The sequence below is a fragment of the Gopherus flavomarginatus genome, chromosome 1 (genome assembly GCF_025201925.1).
Source record: "Gopherus flavomarginatus isolate rGopFla2 chromosome 1, rGopFla2.mat.asm, whole genome shotgun sequence".
Classification (NCBI taxonomy): domain Eukaryota; kingdom Metazoa; phylum Chordata; order Testudines; family Testudinidae; genus Gopherus; species Gopherus flavomarginatus.
The window spans coordinates 178,346,206-178,372,516 of NC_066617.1; the positions used below are offsets into that span (position 1 = coordinate 178,346,206).

Here is a 26,311-nt window from a genome sequence, read left to right on the forward strand (position 1 = left end):
ACCTCCAGAAGGTGCACGCACCCCAGATTAAGAACTGCACTAAACTGATAAGATCTGCATTTTACTTTAATTTTAAATGAAGCTTTTTAAACATTTTAAAAACCTTGTTTACTTTACATACAACAATAGTTTAGTTATATATTATAGACTTATAGAGAGAGACCTTCTAAAAAGGTTAAGATGTATTACTGGCACGCGAAACTCTAAATTAGAGTGAATAAATGAAGACTCGGCACATCACTTCTGAAAGGTTGCCGACCTCTGGTCTACACTGCAATCAGAAGGGGTGTAGACATTCCTGAGCTAGCTTTAATCTAACCAGCTTGGGTACCACAGCAGTGAAGACATGGAGGCATGGGCTAGCTGACTGTGTACATAGCCAGGCTCACTATTGGGCTTATACTCAGGGGGCTAGACCTGCTACACCTGTGTGTATTGCAGACATACCCTGAATGACTTGCCTAAAGTCACACAGGATGTCTATGACAGTGCAGAGAATTGAACTCCCACTGCCGTGGCTGCTGCCCTAACCATTAGGCCATATTTCCTCTCTAAAGTACCATACAAGTGCCAGGCGTCATTCATGTATTTGTTGTGTATAAACACGTGAGGGGTAAATGTGTACATAAGGGGATGCGTATCTGCAGGTCTGTTAAGGATGTATCTTGCAGGTGCTGAATCTCTCAGGTGACAAGGTGTCTCTCTGAGCCACAACCCTGGTAGTGACCAATGTGGATGGCGCCTTATGCACATGCAGCGCTGGGCACAAGTCTGCCCTATTTGCTTAAAGCCTTTCAGAACTGAGTTGAGCTTCCTGATTTCTCTTATGCTTGTATCTACTATAGCAGGTTTTCAGGGTGGACAATGTTGGACTGCTTATCCTCCTCTACACCTCTTAATCAATATGCAGTACTACAAAGGAGTAACAAATCAAAAGACTGTGCGTACACAATAGTAATGAAAACAAAGAACAGCCATAATGCACCCATAAATATAAAGCTATCGTTTCTCAGCAAAAGCAAAATTTTTCTAACCAACACTTCCCAGTTTAGACATGGGAGCATCTCAGATAATCTATTTTTACTAACTGACCCCCACATGGCTCAGATCTTCTACATTTATGACAGCATTGTGGGTCATCGTAGCATTTATGAATTTCTGTATCTACAATTCTTATAAAGAGCTCACCCACTGAGTTGAAGTCCCTAATAAAATCTACACACTCTATGGTATATTTCTCTGACAGTTTAATTTATCTGTATGACGGCCTCCATTACAGAATTTAGCCCAAAAGATTTTAAAAACTCTACATCCTAGTGAGTTACCATGACAACGCCTGTATGTGACCTTCAGAATGTCAGATACAGGTCCTAATTACATCTAACAAATGCAATTTAGTTGCATCACAAAGCGAAATAGTTTAAGTCTCATTATAAAATATGATTGTATCTGAGAAAGAAAATGTCAAATAAAGAGTTATTTCAGCCACTGAAGTCAATAGTTTATGAGATTCATTATAAATCATCAGATACAAAAAGCTCAGGATTGTTGTCCCAGTAAAATAGTCCCATTCAGAGCTGTAATTCACATAATGAAGTTGTGATTAAATCCATGTATTAATCATTTTACACATTTACTTTAGAAAGGATATGAACAATGAAAACTGCCCCTTTAAGAGCAATTTACTTACAACCAGATCATTGCACCCGCAGGTGATGTCCACGAGCAATATTATCCAGTTATGCAGTCATTTATGTAGTAAGTAGGTGCCCCCTATCTATCCATTACCCCAAGATACACAGCCATTCCTTGCTACAAACATTTAAATTTGATTTAAAACCTTTTGAATTGCCTCATATTTATCTACTCATTTCATCAGATAAACACTGGAGCAATGACAGAAGGGTGACAGAGTTTGTTCCTTTATGATTTACAGATCATCCCAAGCTGTGGTGATGTATCTCATAACCCCGGTGGGGAGTCTTGGCATGTTGGTATTAATGCAGATGAATTCTCGTCTTCACTCGTGGATGTACTTTTTCCTCAGTAACTCATCCCTTGTGGACTCCTGTTGTTCCTCAACTATTACTCCCAAGATGTTGATGAACTTCTTAGTGGAGAAAAAAGCTATTTCCTTCTCTGGATGTATTACATAGTTTGTTTTCCTGTGTAGCTGTGCAACTTCAGAGTGCTTCCTTTTTGTGGCAACGTCATATACAATTGTTATGTAGCACTAAATAACCCACTGCTTTATGGAATGGCCATATCCAGCAGACTGTATCACGCTGGTAATCAGTTCGTGTATCATTGGATGCTCCATACCATGCTACATACGAGTGGTATTTTTAATTGAGATTATCTTTCTGTGGCTTCTCACACTCTATGGTCTCTTCAGGGATATCTGACATTTCCATCAACAAACTGATTATTTTTATCTTCGGTGACCGGATTCAGGTCTTCACTATTTCTACCATCCTTGTCTCTTATATTTACATCCTCCCCATCACCCTGAGAATGAAACCAGCAGAGAGGAGATGGAAAGCTTTCTCCACCCATGCATCAAACCTGCTCTCTGTTTCGCTCTTTTTGTACATACAACTGAGTGCCAGCTACTCACTGTATTGTGACCTGGTGGATTCTATACAATCCTAATCCCTGTTGAACCTTTTTATTTACTGCCTGAGAACCAGATGAAAGAGGCCATGAGAAAAGTGAGAGAAGACAGGTTTTTAAAAAAAAATATTCATTAAATTCCCCATAAAATTATCCATAAAGTAATAAATAGTTTAAAAAAATAAGGTAGTGTCTAGTTAAAATATTCAGCACTTATTTATCAAAGATTCGCAAGAGGACCCAGGCTTTCAGAACATTCTTGATACTGGAAACATTTAATCTGTCCATCGGAAACTCTGTTTCAAAGGAGCATAAGGAGTGATTATTTGGAAACGATGCTTTCATGGCACTTGTGTGAAGGTGATGCTAAAACCCCCAAATAGGTAAAAAAGCCTAGTTTCCCTTCACAATGCCAAGGTTAAAAAGAACTTCAATTATTTTAGGTGACAACATTTTGTTCTTCCAAATGCTCAGAAAAGGAGACAGAGTGACAATCCTGAGACTGAAAGCCCTCTTTTAATGCACAGAAATGTTCCAGAGCAGGTAGTGACTGTGCAGACATCCATGTGTGCTAATCATCTTCATGGTGAACAATTTGTGGGGGAAGGGGGGTTAGTAGGAGGGTAGTTAAGTCTTCACATTGATTCAGTCCTTGATATCTGTGCGCACAGAACCAATTAATGATAACAACAATGCAGACATGTCCACTGGGAACTGGGCTGAAAGCACCAACCCAGGTAATACATACTGTTAAAAGGGCATCAGACTTTAGTGACTATAAGCCTGGGCTGGTGAGGCTAGTTTCTTCTAGGTAAGCATGAGGAATTTGTAGGAAAATTAAGGATAGATGGGAGAGAGATTTGGATGAAACAGTACACAAGAGATGAATGGGGAGTAACATCCTGAATAGATATTTGAGCAAATAAGAACACTCTACAGAACAAAATGCCCACTTTAAAAAATGTGAATAGAAAATACTACATGTGGCACATGAGAAGCTGCATTAAACTAGAAATTTAGATTTACAAAATGTGGGGCTGCAAGAGCTGCTTTCTGATGTGGGGATAGCGAGTAATGCGGGGGTACTTGAGAGGGGGATAGTGAGTAATCCAGAACTTCCTTGATCCGATGACAGAACTTTTGGAAGCCAGGCTGCAGGTCTGGTATTTGCATTTGTCACAAGTGTACCAGATTGGTTCAGCTGGATAAAGGTTACGATGTTGCCCTGACTAGATGATGACTATAAAGGGAGCATGATGCCACACCAGGTAAGAGCAGGATACTATGAGCAAGAGACTAACTGAAAGAACTTGACACATGCATGTTCATCCCCCAGCAAGTACAAAATCAGAGGCTTTCCTAAATAATTATTAAATATTTGCATGATAGTGCTGCCATGAGGTTCCAATGAGGACTGGATCTCCATTATGCTAGACACTGTACAAACACATCAGAAGATATGGTCTGAAGCTGGAATTTATTAGCCTGGTGATCGTAATTAGGTTCTTCTTAGAGCGTTTTTTCAAGTGGTTTGTAATGAAAACTTCTTTGATTATAACTCACATAGGTTCCAGCATGGGGTGGTAGGTGACAACTAGGGATGTGGTGTGTAAAACTCGTAGTGAAGAAAATGGGAGATGCACAGCCAACTGACAGTACGATCCGATTCCATATGTTTGCTCTGTTAAGACTAGAGATTGCCTGTTAGGGAGTGGTTGCTTGTATAGGATTGAAGTCATTATTCAGTGAATGATGTTATCAGGATATGTTGGCAACATTTTGAAAAGGAGAAGTCACTTTTGACCTTCGTGACCCTCTAAAATTACCTTTCATGAAGGTGAGCTCACTGAAATCCGAACCTTTGCTCTTCATTGTTGCTGACTGTTTTAACTTGCTGCCTCCTGTGTGCAGCTGCCTGATAGCAGCGCTGCAGCATCAGAGGGGCTGGACTAATATGTTGCTGGGAGGATCAGGGGAAGCAGCCAAGAATCTAGAACCTCCAACTGAGACAGTCGATGAAAGTCAGAGAAAATGAGGTGCTAATTTTATCCAGCCTTAATTCCACAAATATGCTTAATCACTGCATCCCTCTGGGTTTATTAATATCTTAAATTGAAACTATCCTGACCTTTTTCAAAGAACGTTAGTTCTCCAAATTTACAAGTTTTACTTTCACTGTTTAGGCATATATATTGCTTATTGTATGTATAATAAATAGACTTACGCTCTGATACATATTGATTGTCTCTGAGCTTGCTGCTGAACACAAGTGAAGGACTGAAGTCTCTGATGGGTTCCATTCTTGGGGTACAGTATTAAGTATAAAAACATATCCAGATATTTCCATCCTCATTCTCAAAATAAATGTTTTCTAAACCTCCTACGCTCCTTTTCTCTCACCATAGGTGGGAACAATGAAGTCTTACACTTTTCTGACCTTGCAGCCATCACATTTGTTTTTAAGTTGCACAAGTAAAGCAATGCTGTTAACGTTGAAGGGAGAGTTTGCAGTACTGCCAACCTCAAGCATTCAAATATCACTAGTAGTGATCATGAGATTGTTTGGTTTAAAAACTAGATTTAGAAAACCAAACAGGTAGGTTAGGATTAAAATTCAAAATGATCTGGACAAACTGGAGAAACGGTCTGAAGTAAATGGGATGAAATTTCAATAAGGACAAATGCAAAGAACGCCTTTTAGGAGAGATGATCAGTTGCACACATACAAAATGGGAAATGAGTGCCTAGGAAGGAGTACTGCGGAACAGGATCTGATGATCATAGTGGATCACAAGCTAAATATGAGTCAATGGTGTAACACTGCTGCAAAAAAACCAAAGATTGTGGGATGAATTAGAAGGAGTGTTGTAAGCAAGACAGGAGAAGTAATACTTCTGCTCTTCTCTGTGCTGATTAGGCCTCAAATGGGGTATTGTGTCCAGTTCTGGGGTGCCACATTTCAGGAAAGATGTGGACACATTGGAGAAGGTCCAGAGAAAAGTAACAAAAATGATAAAGGTCTAGAAAACATGATCTCTGCGGGAAGATTTTAAAAATTGAGTTTGTTTAGTCTGGAAAAGAGAAGACTGATAGGACACATGATCAAAGTTTTCAAGTACATAAAAGGTTGTAACAAGGAGGAGGGAGAAAAATTGTTCTTCTTAACCTCTGAGGATAGGACAAGCAGCAATGGGCTTAAATTGCAGCAAGGGAGGTTTAAGTTGGACATTAGGAAAAACTTCCTAACTGTCAGGGTGGTTAAATACTGAAATAAATTGCCTGGGGAGGTTGTGGAATCTCTATCATTGGAGATTTTTAAGAGCAGGTTTGACAAACACCTGTCAGGGATGGTCTAGATAATACTTAGTCCTGCCATGAGCGCAGGGGACTGGACTAGATGATCTTTCGAGGTCCCTTCCAGTCCTACAATTCTATGATTTTTTTTCTTTGCCTTCTGTTTTTTGAGCCTTTAGAGAACACTTCGGTCATGTTTTCATGTTTCTCTACAACCATGAGGCTAGAAATTTACCTTTTCTTAAAAAATGTAAGCTGAGATTTTTCCTATAATCAAATGCCTCCAGGAGCTGGGGCTTTGAAAATTCATGATAAAATAACAAGTGCTGGCACCACTGCACTTGTACTAAAGAAAAATACACTGCTTTGTCCTGCCTGCAACCAAAAGGAGACTTCAGACGGTTTGAATAATCTTCATATAAATATCCAAACTCTTGACTGCTTACTCAACCCAAACTTCTCCTCTCCACATTTAAAGTGACAGAGTCCTGTGGCACCTTATAGACTAACAGACATATTAGTCTAGAAGGTGCCACAAGACTCAGTCTGGATCCATAAAAAGCGACAAACACGGCTACCCCTCTGATACTTGACCCCACATTTAAAATTAACAATAACTTAAATCCTTTAATGTCAAATTGAATATTTAACCTTCAGATATGTAAGAAGCCTTTTAGAAAATAACTACTGTTTAACAGGAAGTTCTGAAAAATGACATTTAGGGCTTGAAGAAAAGCTTTGGATTTATTTTTTAAATAAAGATTTAAAATTGGCTGGGGGCTATAATGGAATGCGAAGAGGAAGTTTGTCTTAAAGCATTTTTAAAAAAAGACTTACAAATATGTATATCAAACATTAGCTTATAATTTGAAATGGCACAAGTTATTCATCTCCAGAAACAGGGGCTTATAATAAACACCATGTGCTCTAGCTAGCCCCTGGTGCAAGCAGTCACATCACCTCAGTGCTCTAAAATCTTTGCTTCCATCATCAGGGGTTCATGTATAAATAGGTTAACAATGGCATCAAAATAACAGAAGAGAAGACTTTATAGCAGAATTTGTTTTAAATATGCTGTATGGGTTCTTTAGTTCAAAACTAAACAAACACCTTGTTCTGTTAAATCTCTTATTACAAAAATACACTATTCTAAGGTAATAGCATAAAACAGCAGTATTTCAATTGCAAGCTGTTGGACTTAGAAAAATTGTTCTAGAATACCTTGTTTTATATTTTTTAAATAAGGCAAAATATGGGCTCCATTCCTCAGTCTTTATATGAGCAAGACTGCCATGGGATTCAAGAGGTTTTTCCATGGTCCTCAATCATCACAGTATCTCAGCACTTTAGTAAACCTAATGAATTTATTCTCTGCAAGGTAGACAAGTACTATTCTGATTTCACAGCTGGGGAACCAATGAACACAAATTTACATGGAAAGCACCAAAGAGATTACTCTTTGCCAGCTCTTTGGAGCTTTGGGCATTCAAAAGAAGGGATATTTTCAAAATAGATTGCGGGGCTGCCCATGTTTTTTGGAAATATGCTCTCATTTCTGGCTGCCAAAGGTCTCTGGGTGCCTAGGTGGAGCTGAGTGCCCCACAGTGGCATACATTTACCTAAAAAATTGGGCAATGGGGAAAATGCATTTCTTTCTACCCCCCCCACCACCCACTCTCAGACACTCATTCTTTCCTGCCACCAGCTAAAAGGTTCCTATACCACAGGTTATTTTCTCACTTCCCTAAAAGCAAAAAAAAAAAAAAAAAAAAAAAAAAAGACATTACTTACTCTGGCTTCCTTTCATCTCTCCTCATACACTGTCATCTTGGATCAGCTCCCATAATGTGCTGCAGCAGCTTTCGGAAAACATACCAAGTTTCCATCCTCCACTCTTCCCCCTACAGACTTCATGACTCTCCCCATATTACTCTGCCTTCCACAAAACCCTAGTGTCTCCTCCAAGACTTCTCTGTAGACTCTTCTCCCCACAAATTCGTTTGTTCTCTACCCCTCCCCCACTTTCTCCTTTCCCAAACTCAACTCTCTCTGCTGCCTCTAAATCCCCTATTCTGTCTCTAAAGATCCCCAGTCCCTCCTCCCCAAGTCCACTCCACTGCCATCTCTTTTCCCTCTCCAAACTCCTTCCACCTTCTCCCTCTCCCCAAATTCCCCAGCCTCTCCACCCTCTCTTCCAAGGCACCTCCCTCTTCATTTTACCTCTATTCCCTTCACTTTCTTCTATTGCACTCATCCCCACGGTGCTCCTCCTTCCTCCCAAATCCCTCCACTTCCTCGTCCCCAAACCTATCTCATTCCTCTTCACCCTCCTCTTGCACCCTCAATTTCTTCTACTTCTCTCAATAACCTCCCTCCGCAAATCCTCCAATGTCCGCTCCCTCATCCCAAATCTCCTTCCAGTCCCTGGCCCCACATCTCCCTTGGCACCTATTTACTACTCCTTGATTCACTCCCTCTGGAATCCCCTTTCTCCCTTATTGCTGATGTCCCCCATTTCCTCCAGTGTTACCCTTTCCCTCTGTCATGCCCCTTCAAGGTCAACAATCTGCCCAGCCTGGTGTCCCCATTACTCTTGTCCTCCAAATATTCCCAGCAAGTAGCCTGGGCATCAGTGCTAACTCATTGCCATCCTACCCCGTAGGTCTATTCACTTATCCCAGCCCCCACCCCCCAGGCTCCCTTAGAATTCTCCCTCTCCCACTCTCCTCTGGAGCCCTTACTTCTCGCTCACTCTCCCCGAGCCCCCCTGGCATCCACTCTATTTCGCTCAGGCCCACCTGCATCTCCCTCGCTCTTGGCAGCCAACTTCCCCCTTGCTGGTCTCCCTCTGCCACTCCTCACTCTGCAGATGTTATTTTCCATGATCTGTCAACCCCTGATGTCTGCCTTTAAAGAGCAAATGGGGGAAGAGGAGGGAGTCACTGCTCCGCCATGTGTTAGCCAGGAGCTGCTCATCCTCTGGCCTTCTGCAGAGCAGGAAGGGGAGGGGCCCATGCAAGAAAAGAGTCACAGCTGTGGCCTCTTGCCTGTCCAGCAGAAGGACAGAGTAGCCCCTACCGGCAGGGGGTCTAGCTGCAGCTATATCTTTCCTATTGAGCCTAACTAAACAGGAGAGTGATGGTGGCAAGGAAGGGGGATAGGGCCTGTGCTGAGCATGGTTACACAAAGCAGTCTCATTCTTTTTTCCTCAGCTTTGCCTTCTCTCTTCCCCCCCCTCCACAGATAGACAAAAATGGGGAGTAGGAAAAAGACAAAGCCATACACATCCCCCCCAACCCGAAAGTCAGAGGAGTTGCCCCTTATGACAACACCCAAGGAGATCAGCCTTGGAATTTTCAAAACTCTGGTCCCCCAGTCAGTCAGCGTTGCTCTCCCTAATTCTAAGCATCACAGTTTCTACATCCAAAGGGAATTAAGGTACTTCAATAATCCCTGCATATGGTGGATGCCTGTTGCCTACTAGCAGAGCAGAAATACTTTATCAGCACCTGAACCGGTATAAAAGCTTCAGAAGTACATGGAGAATAGCAAAGACATTATTTGCTATGCAACAAAAGAGGCAGTTGCTCCCCCATCCCGAATTTTCACAGGTCTACATGCTCTATTATTCCTTCCACTCTATGTGCCCCCACCCCACAACTTTGCAGGATATAATATAATCACATATAGTGTTCTATATGCTGACTCAACTTTGGGGGAAGTGTCCTTACATAACCAATAAGTACAGAGTGGGTGTTCCCATGTGAGACTCTGGTTTGTCTGTGGAGCTATGAGGGCTGGACAGCACAGTAGCTCAATACCACAGAGGAGTAAAAGTCTTGCTATCTTTGAAAATAACATGTCTTTCATGATATTCAGAGGAGAACAGGTTATGATGACAAACCAGACAGCATACATACCTTGCAACAGAGCAAGGAAAGGATTATGCTCACTTGCTAGGAGCCTAACTGCAAAAAAGCAAAATCAGGAAAAATGAATGGCAGCGATTTAAAAATAATAAGTGTTTTCACAGTAATGATCTAATAACTCCTCTGTGACTTATCTCTTTGTGATTAGGAGTTGCTAATCACAGTGCTGGCCAATGAATACCCTGAGTATAGGTCAGGGCCGCCCAGAGGGGAGGGCAAGTGGGGCAATTTGCCCCAGGCCCTGCAGGGGCCCCCACGAGAGTTTTTTGGGGCCCCTGGGTCCTTCACTTGCTCCGGGGGCTCCAGAAAACACACGGGGTTGGGGCCCCAGGAGCTTCTTCTGCTCTGGGTCTTCAGTGGTAATTCAGTGGCAGGTCCCGGAGCGGAAGGGCCACCCACTGCCAAATCACCACCAAAGTGGGGGCCCCCCGCCGCCAAAGGCCCCAGGCCCTTGAATCCTCTAGGCGGCCCTGGTATAGGTGTAAGCAAAAGGTGGGGGTAGGATGGGATGGAAAGATCTGAGTGCCCAGCAGTAGGCAGAATTTTTTAAAATATTAATTAAAATTTCTGGTTGCTCAGGGCTGGACAGAAATACCTACTAGAGCTATACTAGCACATGTAAACAGACAATTTACACATTTTAATGAGGCATGGACATCCTTGTGCTGAACAGTGTAAAGGTAGGCTATTTTCAGGCAATAATAGACAGTGTCCAAACATGCAAGAAGGTGATAGCAGTAGCTTTTGGTGCAGGCACAGGTGAGAAGTGAAATGGAAAAAAAAATAAGGGAGTTCAAGGAAAGCCCAACTACAGAACCCAGAAACTGACATCTTATTACAGAAATGACCAGACTCAAGATGGAGCTGCTATGTAAGCTCTCCAGAATCCCTTCTGCCGAGAATAAAAAGACTGTGGGCTCAGATTGAAAACTGCATAAATGTTGGGTGGCAGAATGAGGAACAGTGGCATACTTGTGAGAGTGTTTAGCCGTCACAGCCATGAAAACCAAAGCATCTCTGCATAATGTGCAGTTAATCCTGCGATAGGTATGTTTCCTATTTTTTCAGGCTGTATATCTCCCCTTGGTCCACTTAGAGCTAGGTGTTCTATCTACTGTGCCCAGTACAGATAGGAAGTCTGCCCTGGCATAGAATTCCCGCATAATTTGGTTGCTCCCAAGTTATCAGGGCACATAGTGGCTGGAGCACTCTAAGGGGGAGGAGTAGAGACATAGTGGAGAAGATGGACCCTCAAAGAGTAGTAGTTTCAGAAAATGCTCCAGATACTCGAAAGTTAATCCTCTGAATGCCCAAATCCCACTAAAAGCCATGAGCACTAAAATTGCTGTTGTGCTTAGCCAAGCTTTTCAAAATATGTTAGCCTAAATAACTTACCAAGATCACACAGTAAGTCTGTAGCAGAGTAAACTTCTAGACCCCAAATCCATCCAAATCCTGTCCAATGTTATAACCACAATACCATCATTCAGCTCTACGGGAGTTTTATCTTCATAAATATTGCATGATTCATTTATTCTATTTAAAATATATATGTCTGTTACTAAAATCTATGGGCACATATGAAAAATTAAACATAATATAGGACTTCTGTAACTAATTGGGCCTTTTTCATCTTAACTAGCTTTTAAGAGCAGAACGTGCAATCGTTCTAGAATGCCAAGAAGCCACAACTCTCACAGATTTCAACAGAAATTGAGGATGTCCAGGATCATGCTCAGAGAGAGAGGACAATTGAGATTAGAATCTGGACAATACTGTATCGTGACGAATCAATTATTGTACAAAAAGAACATGAGACAATTTAAAACAACCAAATCTTTTAATTAGAAAGCAACAAACATGCAAATAGCAGGTATAGAAATTTATTTGAACCAATGTTTTTGCTCAAATGAAAGTTATTTTTAAACATTGATCCAAGCTCCCACGTTTGCAGGTTAAGGAAAATATTGCACTTTGCATCTTCTAGCACCCCTCAGACATGGCAAAACGTTTTAAAAACATTTTTGCTTATTTTACTTGCACACTCTCCCAAAGTCATGCACACAGTCGTTCAGAAACAAAATGTTGGGTTATCCAAAAGCAAAACCTTAAAATTGCACTAAAGCTCTGTAAGGAAAAATATAATTAATGTCTTATATAAATTCCATAACGTCTAGGTGCTCGCACAGAAGATCCAATTACGCTTCATCTTCATTCTCTTGACCAGACCCTTCTGACCTGTCACCCTCCAACCGGTCTGCAAGACACAAGGATGATTTAATAAGGACGCAACTTTAAAAGTAACTTTTCAGCTAACATTTACAATACAATGCATCAACCGGACACTACCCAAAACACAGTGGCTATGTATTATGCTGATGGAACCATTTGAAATGAATAAGTAGACTGATAGTACATACTAAATGGAAAAGTTGCAACACCACCACAAGAAAGCAGGGACAGTAAAAGCAAAGGACTAGAATTCGTGAGCACCAATGTGATGAAGTAGGCAGCAGCTCACTCATGGTCAGTACAGAAGAGATGGGTTTGAGCAGAATTTTAAAAAACAGATGGCAAGTCAATGAAGTGAGCAGCCTGTTTTAGAGAGTTGGAACCAAGAGGATATTATAAAAAACAGTTGTAACCAGAAGTGTGCACTGGTCAGAAAATTGGGAAAATTGCTGTCAGTCACTGTATGCATCAGAAAAGACATCTGTTGCATAGCAGTTTAGAGAAAGGAAAATTAAATGAAGAAGCACAAGGGAGGGAGCATGACTGGCCACTTATACAGTGTGACTAGGCAATCACTTCTGCAATAAAACAGTATTAGTGTCAGAATATCATTACTGAAGTGTGGAGCAGTTCTTTCCTGGAATAGAATACACCAAGAAGCAAATAAAAAATGGATATATAAATATTTAGCATCTAAAACACACATAGAGACTCTTAAAAAGGAGAGAAAAACAGTGTTTAAGAGTGGTATGTAAAATTCACTATAAAACACTCAGCTTAAGTGACGATGCTAGACAAGATTTATGAATGGCATAAATAGTCTGCACAGAAGCTACTCTGAAATTCTCCTACCAGCTCTTATATGATTCAATGATGCCAGCATTCGTAACATGAAAGAAGCTGGAACAGTAATTGTGTTTCTGGTCTCCTCCAGCATTAATTCATTACGAGTTATAACCTGTAGCGACAAAAAAAAAAAAAAAAGAATCACTGATCAAAGCATCACTAACTACAAACTATTCCTGATGCAATACAGATTGTATTTTATACAGAGTCTAATACACTGTGTCCAAAAAAGCTTTACCAAGTTAAAAATGACAAAACAGCAGACCCTAGCATGTGTTATTAATTATGCTGTAGGTATACTGTATCATTAGAAAAGTCGGTCATAAGAGCAATTTTTTAATCCAGATAGTATGGTAATATTTATAATAAAATCATCACTGTGATGTCTGAGTTCCTGACAGAGATTAAGTAGTATGGGAAATAAAGAAAAATACTTTTCAAGATAAGATGGGAAGACAGGGAACTGATGATGTTGCACATATGAGTAACTGCAGAGAACAAAGCTTTCACACCAACAATAACTAAGAAGGTGGGAAGGAACAGAAATGACGTTCCTCCTCCTACTCCCATGCTCCTGAAAACCTTTGGAGAAAACTTAACGGATATGTGGAGTTACTGCACTACAAGTTCATTCACCGTAAGTAGCTCTTTCTCCTCTCCAACTGACTCCTGTGCCTATAAAACCAGGCCACCTCCTCTCTGCCCATAATTTAGTTAATTCCTTCAAGGAAAAAAAATGCTATCTAGCCAGTAGTGTTGAGCTCCTTTCATTCTCCCTCCCCACAACCATTTCCGGCTCATCTTTTCACCTTGCTCTGAATCTGACCTGATTCTTTCCCAGTTTCTCTCATTCTATTTATTATCTCTCCACCCTCATGCAGCTCCTGTCCTTAGGGTACTCTCTCTGTTACTGATAAACCTTAATGCCATTTGTCTCTCCAGCTACTGCCCAATCTTTTTTATCCCTTTTGCCTCCTTAAATACAGTATTTCCACTGGTTTCCCTCTCTCTCTGCAAGATCTCCTGGCAGCCTGTTTTCTCTTCTTTATACTGAAACTGCTTTTATAAAGACACCAATGACCTACTCCTAGCCAAGTCTAAGAATCCCTTCTCTGTTCTCATTTTCTATTCACCAGACACTTTGACAGTTAATCACTCCCATCTCCTCCTCAACTCACTCATTCTTGGGCTTTCCTGACTCTGTCCTGTCCTGGTTCTACTCCTACTGCTCCAACTGCACCTTCATCCCTCCTCCTCTTCTCTCTGGCACTCTCAGGATTCTGCCCCCTCATCTTTTCCTGCTGGGTGATCTCATCTGCTTTCATGGTTTCAGCTACTGTATCCATGTTGAAGTTTCCCAAGTGTCCTCCCTGACCTTTCCCCTTCCATCCACTCCTGGATTTCAGATATCTCATCTTGAATGCCCTCAACCAACTAAATTTACATGGTGAAAACTGAACTCCTCAGCTTTTCTCCTAAGCTCCCACCTGTCCCTCAGGGATATTAATTAAAAAATTGATGTATTTGGCACAATAAACATGTAAAAATCTACAACTGGCAGAAAATATGTTTTCTGTTTGGACACAATATGCTTAAAATTATTTCTCCTTCACAAACAGACTTAATCCTAACCTAAAAGCTTCAATTTTGGTGTTTAGCACGTTGCTTAAACATTGTTAAGTGATTATTAGGTCAGAAACAGAACACTTTTTACACATGATTTACCTTTATGTATGCTTATTATCCTGAAGGATCACAAAGCACCTCACAAACTTAATCTGATACACAAAATATAGACAGTGATCCCTTCCCCCACCACGGAAATGCAGCCATCTTTGTGGTAGAACATGACAACTACTTAGCCATAGCAATAATACACAAGAGGTTAGCACACAGAGTGAAAAATCCAACAGCCAATTGAAACTGCAGGGGACAAAATATTATTATGCTATATTGCAACCTGTTTTAGGGTACTGAATCTGCTAAAGACTAGCACATGCCAAACAAAGATTTAATAAACTGATAATTTTTCTTTGCTCCCCCATCCTCTGAAGGGTACTTGGAACCAAATACTGCTCTCAAATGCACCTAGTTCCTATTGCAATCAATGAGAGCTAATCAGAACATATAAACATACACTTTGGCCTTTGGTGAAGTATGCAGAAATGGCTCAGAGCTCAGGAGCGGCAGTATTTACTTTTGCGATGAGACATTACACTTCTACAGAGAAGAAATTAAGTGACTACTTGACCCCTGCACAAAAAGCAGTTATTTAAAAAGAGCATAAAAGACAAATATTTAACTCTGCCCTGTAGCAACACTATGAGGGGGAAAATATTTTTAAAAACTCTCGTCTTTAAAATCCATGTAATTAATCTGCAACCATAAGCACTAACTTCCAGTTGTCATATCTATGGTCATAGCAAGGAATCATTACAGGGGAAAGTTAAGTTTATTTGGGTGTCCTAAAAAAGTTGGCATACCTTAACATGTTTGCATTTTTTTAACTGGGTATATAACGATTATTTTATAGCCTTAAATTGCAGATATACACTCTCAACCTTAATTCTATAACACACAATTTTGTGCCTGGGAATATTTAATAATGTTTTTACATTTCATTTACCTCCAATATGTCTATGATTTATCTCCTGCTTTTTTAAACAGTCACAGCCTCCTCCATTTCTGATTGCTACTATCTACCCTTGTAACTCTCAGAGCTCCCTCTATCTCTCAATTGTCTTGTGCTCATAATTTCATACTTCCACTATTTGTGTACATTCCATTATTTCCTAATCTCTCAGGTTATGTGGGGTGTTTATGTACCGAAAGAAATGAAAGTTAATTGTTTTTAAGAACACCTTATTTTTAAAAATAAAAATCTATTGCTGACTTGTTTTAAGTTAAAAAAATTCAGTTATTCAAGCTGTTTGCAGAGAAGACTTTGCTAGAAATGACAGCTGCGACATAAAAAGAAGGAAAGGCTCTTACTTCATCAGCAAGTTTTCGGTTAAAAATCCTGGACTCTTCTAGCGGTGACCAGATTTTTATATCGTAATCAATACCTGATGAGGCAAGAACTAGAAAATCAAATTTAAAAGAGTATTAGAAAATAGTTCTAAATGAAATGCCTTTTCTGAACATTTTAACTGGATTTGTTAAGTGTTGGAAATGTTGCTGACATGCTTCATGACATAAATGCACACACACCCACCTCACTTCATTAGAAGTGCTCTAATTTTTCACCATCATAACATATGTAAGCTCCCATCCTGCAAAGACGTACACAGGAGTAGTCTCATTGAGTTATAATCCCTCTTTGCTGGATTTGAGCTACCGACTAAATATATGCAATGAAGAAAATAAATGCAAACCTTATATTCTCTCTTTTACACAGACTGTGCATAATTTAAAACTAGAAAGTAAACAAGCATCTGCTACTATTATTATACTCTCGTCTGATGATCTGAAAAGATTTAACAGGAAAGGCTTTAAGACATGTGCAATGATAGATGTGAACAGGACTCAAATTAATTTCCACAGTGCATTTTATGTAGAAATTTGAAATCTTTGATGCACCTGTTCCAAAAACATTAGGCACCTTTACAAATATTTTTAAAACATTTAAAAGAATAAAGCACCAAAATGCACTGGAATGTTCTGTCATCTGGGAGGGAGAATTAGGGCACTTCACACTGGAAGAGCAGTGAATCTTTAGGCTTTCAGCAGATGTGGATGCAGGCTTGGCTCAGAGCACTTGTCACTGCTGGGAGGGCTGACCCTTAATGTTCATTTTTCAAAGTGTAAGTGGAAGGAGGTCACATTGGATTAAAAAGTCAGGGAAGCTGTAGGTGTATTTTGGGAGAGCTTCTGATAGAGTGAGCCATTCCAGCACACCACTAGTCACCCATTTCAAATATGTATAAGATTGGGTATTCAAATAAGCAATCACAAGTTCAGAAGCTTAACCAAACTAGGATAAGTCCCTTCAGTCTGAAAAACTGTGCTGGGGATCTTATGAGAAGAGGTCTTCCCTATTACATTTCTGTACTAGTCAGGATAAAATACTGCAAAAAGGAGCCTCTTGTAGTCATATGGTACTTTCACTTCCACAATTAGCGGACACAACAACCAAGAGGCTACAGGAAAATGAAAAATAATTAAAACTGTTCTGTCAATGTTTCATAAACTGAAAAATGGTTCAATTAGAATTATCAGCAAAGTTTCAGGTCATGTCTAGTTTTCCCCATGCTAGCGGGTCCACCCCCAGCATGATTTTTTTTTAAAAAAGCCTAATTATACCAATTTAACTCACTCAACAGAACTCCTATTAACCTAATTCACTTTCCCCCAGTCTGAAACTCTTCAGACTTCCCTCCCACAGAATCCGAGAGTCTGATACATTCAAGTAGAACAAGCTGAGACCAGATGCTAATATTGCTTCTCCCGTTAGTGCGAGCTATCTAATATGGTATCTCACCAACGGCATGGGAACCATTCTTTCAAACTCATTGTGCACGATGAAAGGAGGGGGAAAGGAGGCCTTTTCTTTCTGGATCCTGACCTCCTTTTGATGTTATATATCACCATTTTTGTTCTGAGGAGTTGATAGGTATAATGGCCCCTGAGCCAAACCTCATTATTATAGACAAGGACAGCAGCAGCATGCTGTATTTTATACAACTGAGATGCAGCCCTCAGACTTCCTAGCAATTTACTAATGTGATGCTTGGTTAGGCAAAGTGTTGAAGACTCATCTGTAAAGGTTCTTACTACAGGCTATAGGATATTGCAGGTGCAGATAGTCTTACTTGGGTCAAATGGATGTGGCTGTAGACAATTCACCACGTGATTATCAGCTTCCAGCAGCATCAGATGCTCAGCAGTATGCCGATCCCAGATAAAGATATGGCCACAATCTGAACCACTCATTACAAAGTTAGAGCCCCAGAAATTGGCTTCCTTTATCTATAGTAAAAATAAAATTAATTACAAATATTTGTTATGATTTACATGGTAAGTTTAGAAATAACAGATGTGAAGTGTTAATTTTGTAAGCCATTTCCAGAAAGTAATTCCCATCTTCACAATAGTGCTGGCCCTAATTTAAGGATTTTCCAAACGCAAAGTCCATTTTTGAATTGACAACTCTATAAAGCCAGTGAAATAAATCCATGCCTCCTCTCTTTAGCAATTCTGATTAAATATGATCGAGATCGGGTGCTTTATCATTTCGTAACTGTCTGACTGCAAGCTCCAGTCTGTGTTCTGCTTGGTACATTTTTGGATTAAGTTGTAGTTTACATCTTGGTGGGGATCTGTTCACTAATTCACAAAAATGCTCACACTAAAACTTAAATTGTGCATCAATAACCTGGCAATATTCTCCATTTTTGTCCTTATCTGGTGGAAGCTGCGAGTTAAGGACTTGCTCTGGAACAGGGTTTGAAATTATGCCAAGAGTGGCTCTTGTATCAGGGATATGCTTTTTGCTGTCCCCATGAAATACCCCCAAATTTGGCCTTGAAAAACTAAAGTTCACATATGCTTAGAAAAGATTGCTTAGATTTTAGCAGCTAAAATCTCTGAAGATTCTGTTTTTACTCAGCATGTGCCATTCCCTCTCCTAGTGCTCACTAGACTGAGTATGCACTATCCCATCCCCTCAAAGCAACAAAGGATGATTGAGCCCAGGATGATGGGGGTTTAGAAGGACTCTCACTGTAATAGCCGAGTAGCCTTGCTAAATTGCAGGTGCAAGTGGTAACTGTATGCCTGTTTGCTTAACTAAATTACTTCTTTTGAATAAAGTTTGGTTATATCATTCAGTGTTGCCTACTGGTGGTCTACTAAATAAATGTACTGTAAGTGACCTAAAGGCTTAAACCTGAAATCTAAATTGGGTTTTATTGCACCTTTATATGCACAACATAATATTAATTAGGAACATTTCAATATAAGTTACATAAGGTTACACATGTTGTGGGAATAATCTGTCCAAGCCCTTTAGAAACCTGATGGTGAAGGGGGCTGGAAAAAAGAAATCTATTATCTACCAAGAGGTGAAAAGCAGAGACAGCTGCCGGATGTGCTGTGGGAGGGAGGGAAAAGGGGAACTGCCAGAGTTTCTTAACTGGCTCCATAATGACTTAATCAATCAGCAGAGCCACTCTGGAAGGTGCCACTGAAGCCAGAATATATATCAGTGTTTTTTTTTCATGGACCTTTTCTGCTTGAAGATCCAGAACAGAGGCCACCCTTCTCAGTAGATCTTGGTTAGCCCTCTAATACTCTGGGGGTGGTGAGTCACTTACTGGCTCTGGTGATGAGGAAGAGGTTGCACAAGGATGCTGAGGTAATGCCTGCTCCGTTCTTGCAGCCAGGGAGCTGCCCAAGTGACTTCTAGCTGCTCAATGACAGTGTCAGGCTCTGGAGAAAGTTGCCTGCTGATACTCTTGGTGCACTTTCACGGAAACTGACTGAGATGGGTGACAGAAAGTCCTAGCAGGAGGACGACACCCCATGGTGTCCAAAAAGGCCACTGACTTGGCTCTGGGATGCAACCTTGACCAGGCCATTGCTCCTTAAGAGGCCACTGCTGACACTGATGCAAGATCCATGGCCCTCAAGTCTCTGACAGAGAATACGCACCACACCTAGATTGGGACACAAAAGATTGCACCTCCAAATCAGTGGAAAACATCCCTGAGTCCTCTGATAATTGGGGAGCAGAGCCCATTGGAACCAGAGATAAGTAGCCAGAGGCCACAGATGACAGTGCCAGGTATATTACTGCCGGCTTACTTCTCGATTGCACCAGCTTCTGAGGCTGTAGAAGGTAATGGTACTGCATACTCCTAAAGAGGCAAAGTAGGAACCACAGACACTGGTACCGGTTGGAATCCTTCCTCTACCACCACCACGGACACGGATACTGAGAGGTTAAGCAGTTCTCTTGCAGCTACTTATGTCTCTGGTGTCATCAGTACCAGTACTGATTCTTTCCTTGGTGTCTTTCTATGGATACTTCAGGGGTTGGCCTCAACAGACTTGGCACAGGTTCCAGAGTCGATGATCCACTCTTCTTGGATGAGGACTGCTCTAGAGATCCTCAGACCCTCTTCGAGAGCCATTGCCTCCTGCACCAATGATCTAGCCGAACAGGGCACCGAGCCTTTGGAGAGCTTCTCTCCCTGTTTTGGCACTGATGGTAGAGAGCAAGGTGCCACAGACATCTCTGGTGGGGCATGAAAGCTGCAGTACTCCGAGTCCGCTCTGAAGATGATGGCTCTGATGATGGGTGAAGTGCTGCCTCCATATGTAGACATTTGAGCCTGGTTGCTCTATCCTCAGAGTGAGGCTTAAATCCCTTACAGATGTGACACTTGTCACTAATGTGGGATTTCCCAAAGCATTATAAGCAGCTGAGGTGCAGGTCGCTGATCAGCATTGCCTTGCTACACGGTTATCAAGACTTAAACCCTCAAGAGCAAGGCATGGCTCCTATTTGGAATTTGGTCAAAAAAGACCTAAAACCTGAAAATTAATACTAACATTTATCTATACTACACTTAACCTACTACTAACTTCTAAGAAAAAACAGGCTATATAGAAGGAGCGAAGGCAGAACTTGCTACAAGCAAGACTCAAAGTGCTTCAACAACAGTCACTGGTGGTGAGAAGGAACTGAAGGGGGTCAGAGGTGGCTTCACTCTCTTAAACCTGCATGCAATGACATGCAACAGCAGAAAGTGCTTGAGCCTCCACACCAGTTACTGCTGAGTGAAAAGAACATGTCTGACAACTGTGTACAGGCCAAGCATTCACTTACAGTGGAATGGTTACAGATCTAATGTTCAATTAAAAATATCTTAAATGTATTATACAATCTTTTCAGCAAGCATATCAATGTAAAAACTACATTATTTCAGCCTAAAATATCAACTCTGCAGTTCTTAAAGCAGTATTTCAGTACCATTGTCCTGGAGTTCCGATGACCCTTATACACCATCTTTATTAAAGGTCGTCTAATATTCAAGGTTTCCAATTCTTCCATCTCTTTCCTTTCTTTTCTTCTTCTGAAGAGTTCCTGAATGCGAGCAACAGCTGATCGTCTAGGAATTACAAAGAGAACACCACTGAAAAACCATTATACAGAGACAGTCTGCATAGACAGACCTTTTTGAAATAGTGTACTGGGGCAATTACAAAGCACTATCAAATAGCTTAATGAGCCTACTTAAACTCAACCCTTCTCCCCACATTTGGCACAGATTCCAACAGGATTACAATTGTTTGAAGTTACAGATTGTGACCATATTGGTTTAAAACAGAAAGAACATGCAACACAGTGAAATGTCAAGGGTCATGTTGTTTTCTTCATTCTCTTTAAAACATACAAACTCTAGAGGCAGGCAAACTTCACATGTAACTTTACTTGGCAATATTTTACGAATCCTGTAGAACTTCTCCCATCCCCTGTGCTAGCAAAAGTGTTAAAGAGTGAATACATAATTTTTTTGTTAATATAAAGGTTAGCTATTATTAAACACCTAGTTTAACCTTTAATTTTTTTTCTTTTGCCTTTATTACATTTTAATAGACCTTCATTTCTCATTATTTCCTACTTTAGGGTGAAGATCCTTTGTCTGACAGTTTCTTCTCAATGTTTTTGCTATGATGAGACTGAGCAATAGGAAATGTTTAATAGGACTGACTGGGAAACAGAGAAGACCTAGTTCTGAGGGCTAGAAAAATACAATTGTGCTAGGAAGCTTCCTCACAGGAAAAGGCTTCCTAAAGTGACAGGAGAGAAAGCAGCTAGGTGAAACATCCTATTTTGTGGCTGCTAGACGCCAGGAAGCTACAGCTTTGGTGATGCTATAGAAATGCTGGTTGCTTGAGTTCTTCCACCTGGTTCACCTTCCTGTCTCCTGGCTGCACCTTTGTAGCTTCCCATCAGCTCCAGCTACAGCCACACTTTTACCTCTGTGATTTGCTCACAGCACTCACTTTCTCCTCCATATGGCTGCTGCCAGCCTGCTCAACGTTCTGAGTGGAACCAGAGTGTGATGTTTGAAGTGGAACGGCAGTCACAGTAGAGAGTGGGTGGAGGTGCTGATTGCTGACGGAATGTAATGGATGAAACTGGCCATGGCAGAAATTTTTGGCAGGCAACAGGGCCACAGGGAAGGAAACAGTCACAACCAGACTAGTAACTTCCAGCAGGCCAGAAATGATGAAGTGTCATATTTTAGTCACTACCTCTTCAGACTGTTCTACAAGATGGGTCTGTTGCAGAAGGAAGTAGCTGTCTCTCCCATTTCTAGAGCTACTTCCATATTTCATAACCAGAGACAGCTTCTCCTGCCCCTCCCAATCAGTCATCACCTCTCCCACTTCAGTCTATAGCTTTCCTTCTCAGTCTTGCCATAGAAGAAAGATGGAGAGAAAACTTCACTGGAGAAAGTATTGGATCCTGAAGCTGACAGTAAAGCTAAGTGGGCATAAGAGAAAATTTAATCTACTTGTGGTCCCCCACGGGCAAAATCAATCAATCAATCACCAGTTAGACTGGTCTTTTATTGTTTAAAAAAAAAATTAACCACATTTGATAGAAGTTAGAGATGGAAAAGAATTGATGGGGTCACCCAGTCCATCTAACAATGGACTATTCCTGATGATACATTTCCTAGTGATTTGTCTACAGTAGTGTTAAAAGTCCCAGGAGATGGGGGCTTCCACCACTTTTTTGGGGAGACTTATCTGGAGTACAATACATTTTGCTATTGGGAAATTTTCACTGGGAACCAAGCTAAGTCTTCCCTTTTATAGTTGCATCCCATCACTTCTTATTATATGCCCCCGCCCCACCGCTAAATAATTCTATCCACTCTTTAGTGTTTACACCCTTCAGATATTTGTAGATATATAACACTACTCTTATATTTATTGAATATTTGGATTACTCCCAAGAGATTAACAACATTTTACTCATTTGTCATCTTCTATACAGAAAGGGAAACTATGGAGAGTTATGCATTGCACGCTTATGCAAAATATTTCTGGAACCATAACTAGAGTTATGTGCAGCAGCTACGTGCCTATACAAATATACACACATGTGATTTGTGTACATATACACATTTGAAAAGATCAGCATTGCTATCACAGAGAAATGAACAAGCAGCATCGTGTGACACTGCACCCCATACTCATCACAGTAATATTATTATAATATGGTTATGGCATAATTATGATGCATTTTGTACAAGGTAAGCCATGTGAGATATCATTGGAAAAGTTATGATTTGCTGAATATGATTCTCCTATTTGTATGCATGTATTATTTTTGTAACTCAAGTTATAAATACTGATTACGTATCTGTACTTCAAATGTAGTTACACCTGGGTAATGCCCACTAGACAAAATGCTTTCAGTCTAGATAGCTGGTTGGGAAAGGCCTATTCAGGGCAATGAGCCATAGCGAAAATAATGGGCCTTAGGAGAAGCTTATCTCCCACCTGGTAAGCCTTCCTTAGAATACTCCAGACAGCCTGTAAGTAATAGTTGCTATGACTCTACAAGGACATGTGACCAGGCCACATGATTCTGGACTCTATCTTGGGATGTCTATTTTTCCACAAACCAGTCTGGGAACCAAGTTTTGAAACAAAGGGTTCCTGCCGCATGCTAAAGCTATATAAGGCAGGGAATGACATCATCTGTGGTTCTTCACTCCCCACACAAGAAGACTCCTGCAAACACTATAGGAACAAAGATTGACCTGGGGGAAGTGCTAGATCAAGGCTAAATGGATTTCTAGCCTGTGCATGAAGATCTTGAGGAACCCAAGCTGTAAAGCTAATGCAGCTTGTGCCTTAAGAATCTACAAGTCTACCAGTACGATCAGTTAGATTGGATAAGAATAGCAGATTCTCACTCTATCTAGTATATTAAGATTAGTTTGTGTATTGTTTATATGCTAGGTAATCTGCTTTAATCCGTTTGCTATCCCTTATAATCACTTAAAATTAGTGCTGTAAAGTGATTAAAAAAAGATGATTAATCACGTGATTAAAAAATTTAATCACAATGTTAAACAATAAGAGAATACTATTTATATAGATAGTTTTGTATGTTTTCCGTTTTCAAATATATTGATTTCACTTACAACAGAATACAAAGTGTACAGTGCTCACTTTATATTTTTTATAATAAATATTTGCACTGTAAAAATACAAGAAATAGTATTTTTCAATTCATTTAATACAAGTACTGTAATGCAATCTCTTTATCATGAAAGTTGAACTTACAAATGTAGAATTATGTACAAAAATAACTGCATTCAAAAATAAAACAATGTAAATCTTTAGACTAGAGCCTATTAGTCCACTCAGTCCTACTTCTTGTTCAGGCAATCATTCAGACAAACAAGTTTTTTTTACATTTGCAGGAGATAATACTGCCCACGTCGTTTACAATGTCACCTGAAAGCGAGAACAGGTGTTTGCATGGCACTGTTGTAGCTGGCATTGCAAGATATTTATGTGCTAGATGCACTAAAGATTCATATGTCCCTTCCTGCTTCAACCATCATTCCAGAGGACACGCTTCCACGCTGATGGGTTCTGCTCGATAATGATCCAAAGCAGTGCAGACCAACGCATGTTCATTTTCATCATCATGAGTCAGATGCCACCAGCAGAAGGTTGATTTTCTTTTAAGGTGGTTTGGGTTCTGTAGTTTTCACATCGGAGTGTTGTTGCTCTTTTAAGACTTCTGAAAGCATGCTCCACACCCCGTCTCTCTCAGATTTTGGAAAGCATTTCAGATTCTTAAATCTTGGGTCAAGTGCTGTAGCTAGCTTTAGAAATCTCACATTGGTACCTCTATTGAGTTGTGTCAAATCTGCAGTAAAAGTGTTCTTAAAACAAACAACATGCTGGGTCACCATCCAAGACTGCTATAACATGAAATATATGGCAAAATGCAGGTAAAAAACAGAGCAGGAGACATAAAATTCTCCCCCAAATTTAATTAACACATTTTGTTTTAATGAGCGTTATCAGCATGGGAGCATGTTCTCTGGAATGGTGGCCAAAGCATGAAGGGGCTTACGAATGTTTAGCATATCTGGCATGTAAATACCTTGCAATGCTGCCTACAAAAGTGCCATGCGAACTCCTGTTCTCACTGATGTAAGTGTAAACAAACTTGTTTCTCTTAGCTTTTGGCTGAACAAGTAGTAGGACTGAGTGGACTTGTAGGCTCGATGTTTTCCATTCTTTTATTTTTGAGTGCAGTATGTAACAAAAAAACCCATTTATAAGTTATTATTTCATGATAGAGATTGCACTATGGTATTTGTATAAGGTGAAGTGAAAAATACAATTTCTTTTGTTTGTCATTTTTACAGTGCAAATATTTGTAATAAAAATAATATAAAGTGAGTAGGGTACACTTTGTATTGTGTTGTAATTGAAATCAATGTATTTGAAAATGTAGAAAAACATCCAAAATATTTAATAAATTTCAATTGGTATTCTATTAACAGTGCGATAAAAAATGCGATTAATCGCAATTCATTTCTTTAATTGTGATTAATTTTTTTGAGTTAATTGCGTGAGTTAACTGCGATTGACAGCCCTACTTAAAATCTATCATTTGTAGTTAATAAATTTATTTTATGTTTTAATCCAAACCAGTGAGCTTTGACCGGAGTGCTTGAGGAAAATCTCTGCTTGGTTACCATACATGTGCATTGTTCTCTTCACATTGAGGGAGAGGCGGACCGAGTATTAAACCCATATACTAACCCAGATTTGACCACGGCAAGAATCACCTTTGCATCTTGGCACACCCCGGATGCTTCACTCATGCCTCTCAAATGAGGACCTAGCCACTGTGATACACGTTATCAATCACACTGATGATTTCCAAACACCGATTAACTTCAGAGGTGAATCTATAATCCTGGTTCTAAGTGAAAAGGTACTAATGGACTGTAATTTAGCTATCTCTGACATGGGGTCATCCGGAGAGTAACCATAATACAACTACACTCTCTTCACAGGGAGGTTCTGGCTATCAGGCTTTGAGAACGAAGTATTCTTGATGGTGAGACTCTGGCTACTGAACTCCTTGCCAGATAAGACCAGACTGGGCCCTCATCCAACGATGCTTCAGATGCATGGGGAAAAGACACCTTTTTGATAAAGCCTCCCCCACAATTGCTGTTATGTGTACAGATTGTTTGCTTTAATTTAAAAGTTACACATCTCTGTGCTGGAAGTACAAAAGGAGAAGCATATTTTCGTTCTGGGCTTTTGTGCATTTTTAATTTCAGATACAATGGTAACAGCTATGATATAAAACTATAAATTTAGATAGCAAT

General features: G+C 40.2%; 1 protein-coding gene across 12 annotated transcripts in view; it reads right to left on the reverse strand.

The window, feature by feature from the left end:
• Nucleotides 1-11,657: 11,657 nt before the first annotated feature.
• The window catches only part of DCAF6 (DDB1 and CUL4 associated factor 6), a 173,021-nt gene continuing 158,367 nt past the window's right edge, over nucleotides 11,658-26,311 (reverse strand). For all 12 annotated transcript variants that reach the window (XM_050957258.1, XM_050957247.1, XM_050957326.1 and 9 more), the window contains 5 exons: nucleotides 20,890-21,028; nucleotides 17,726-17,882; nucleotides 15,906-15,994; nucleotides 12,921-13,026; nucleotides 11,658-12,093 (listed from right to left, as the gene is read on the reverse strand). In XM_050957258.1, the coding sequence (XP_050813215.1) occupies nucleotides 12,035-12,093; nucleotides 12,921-13,026; nucleotides 15,906-15,994; nucleotides 17,726-17,882; nucleotides 20,890-21,028 (550 nt within the window). In that variant the 3' untranslated portion in view covers nucleotides 11,658-12,034. The remainder of the gene's footprint in view (nucleotides 12,094-12,920; nucleotides 13,027-15,905; nucleotides 15,995-17,725; nucleotides 17,883-20,889; nucleotides 21,029-26,311) is intronic.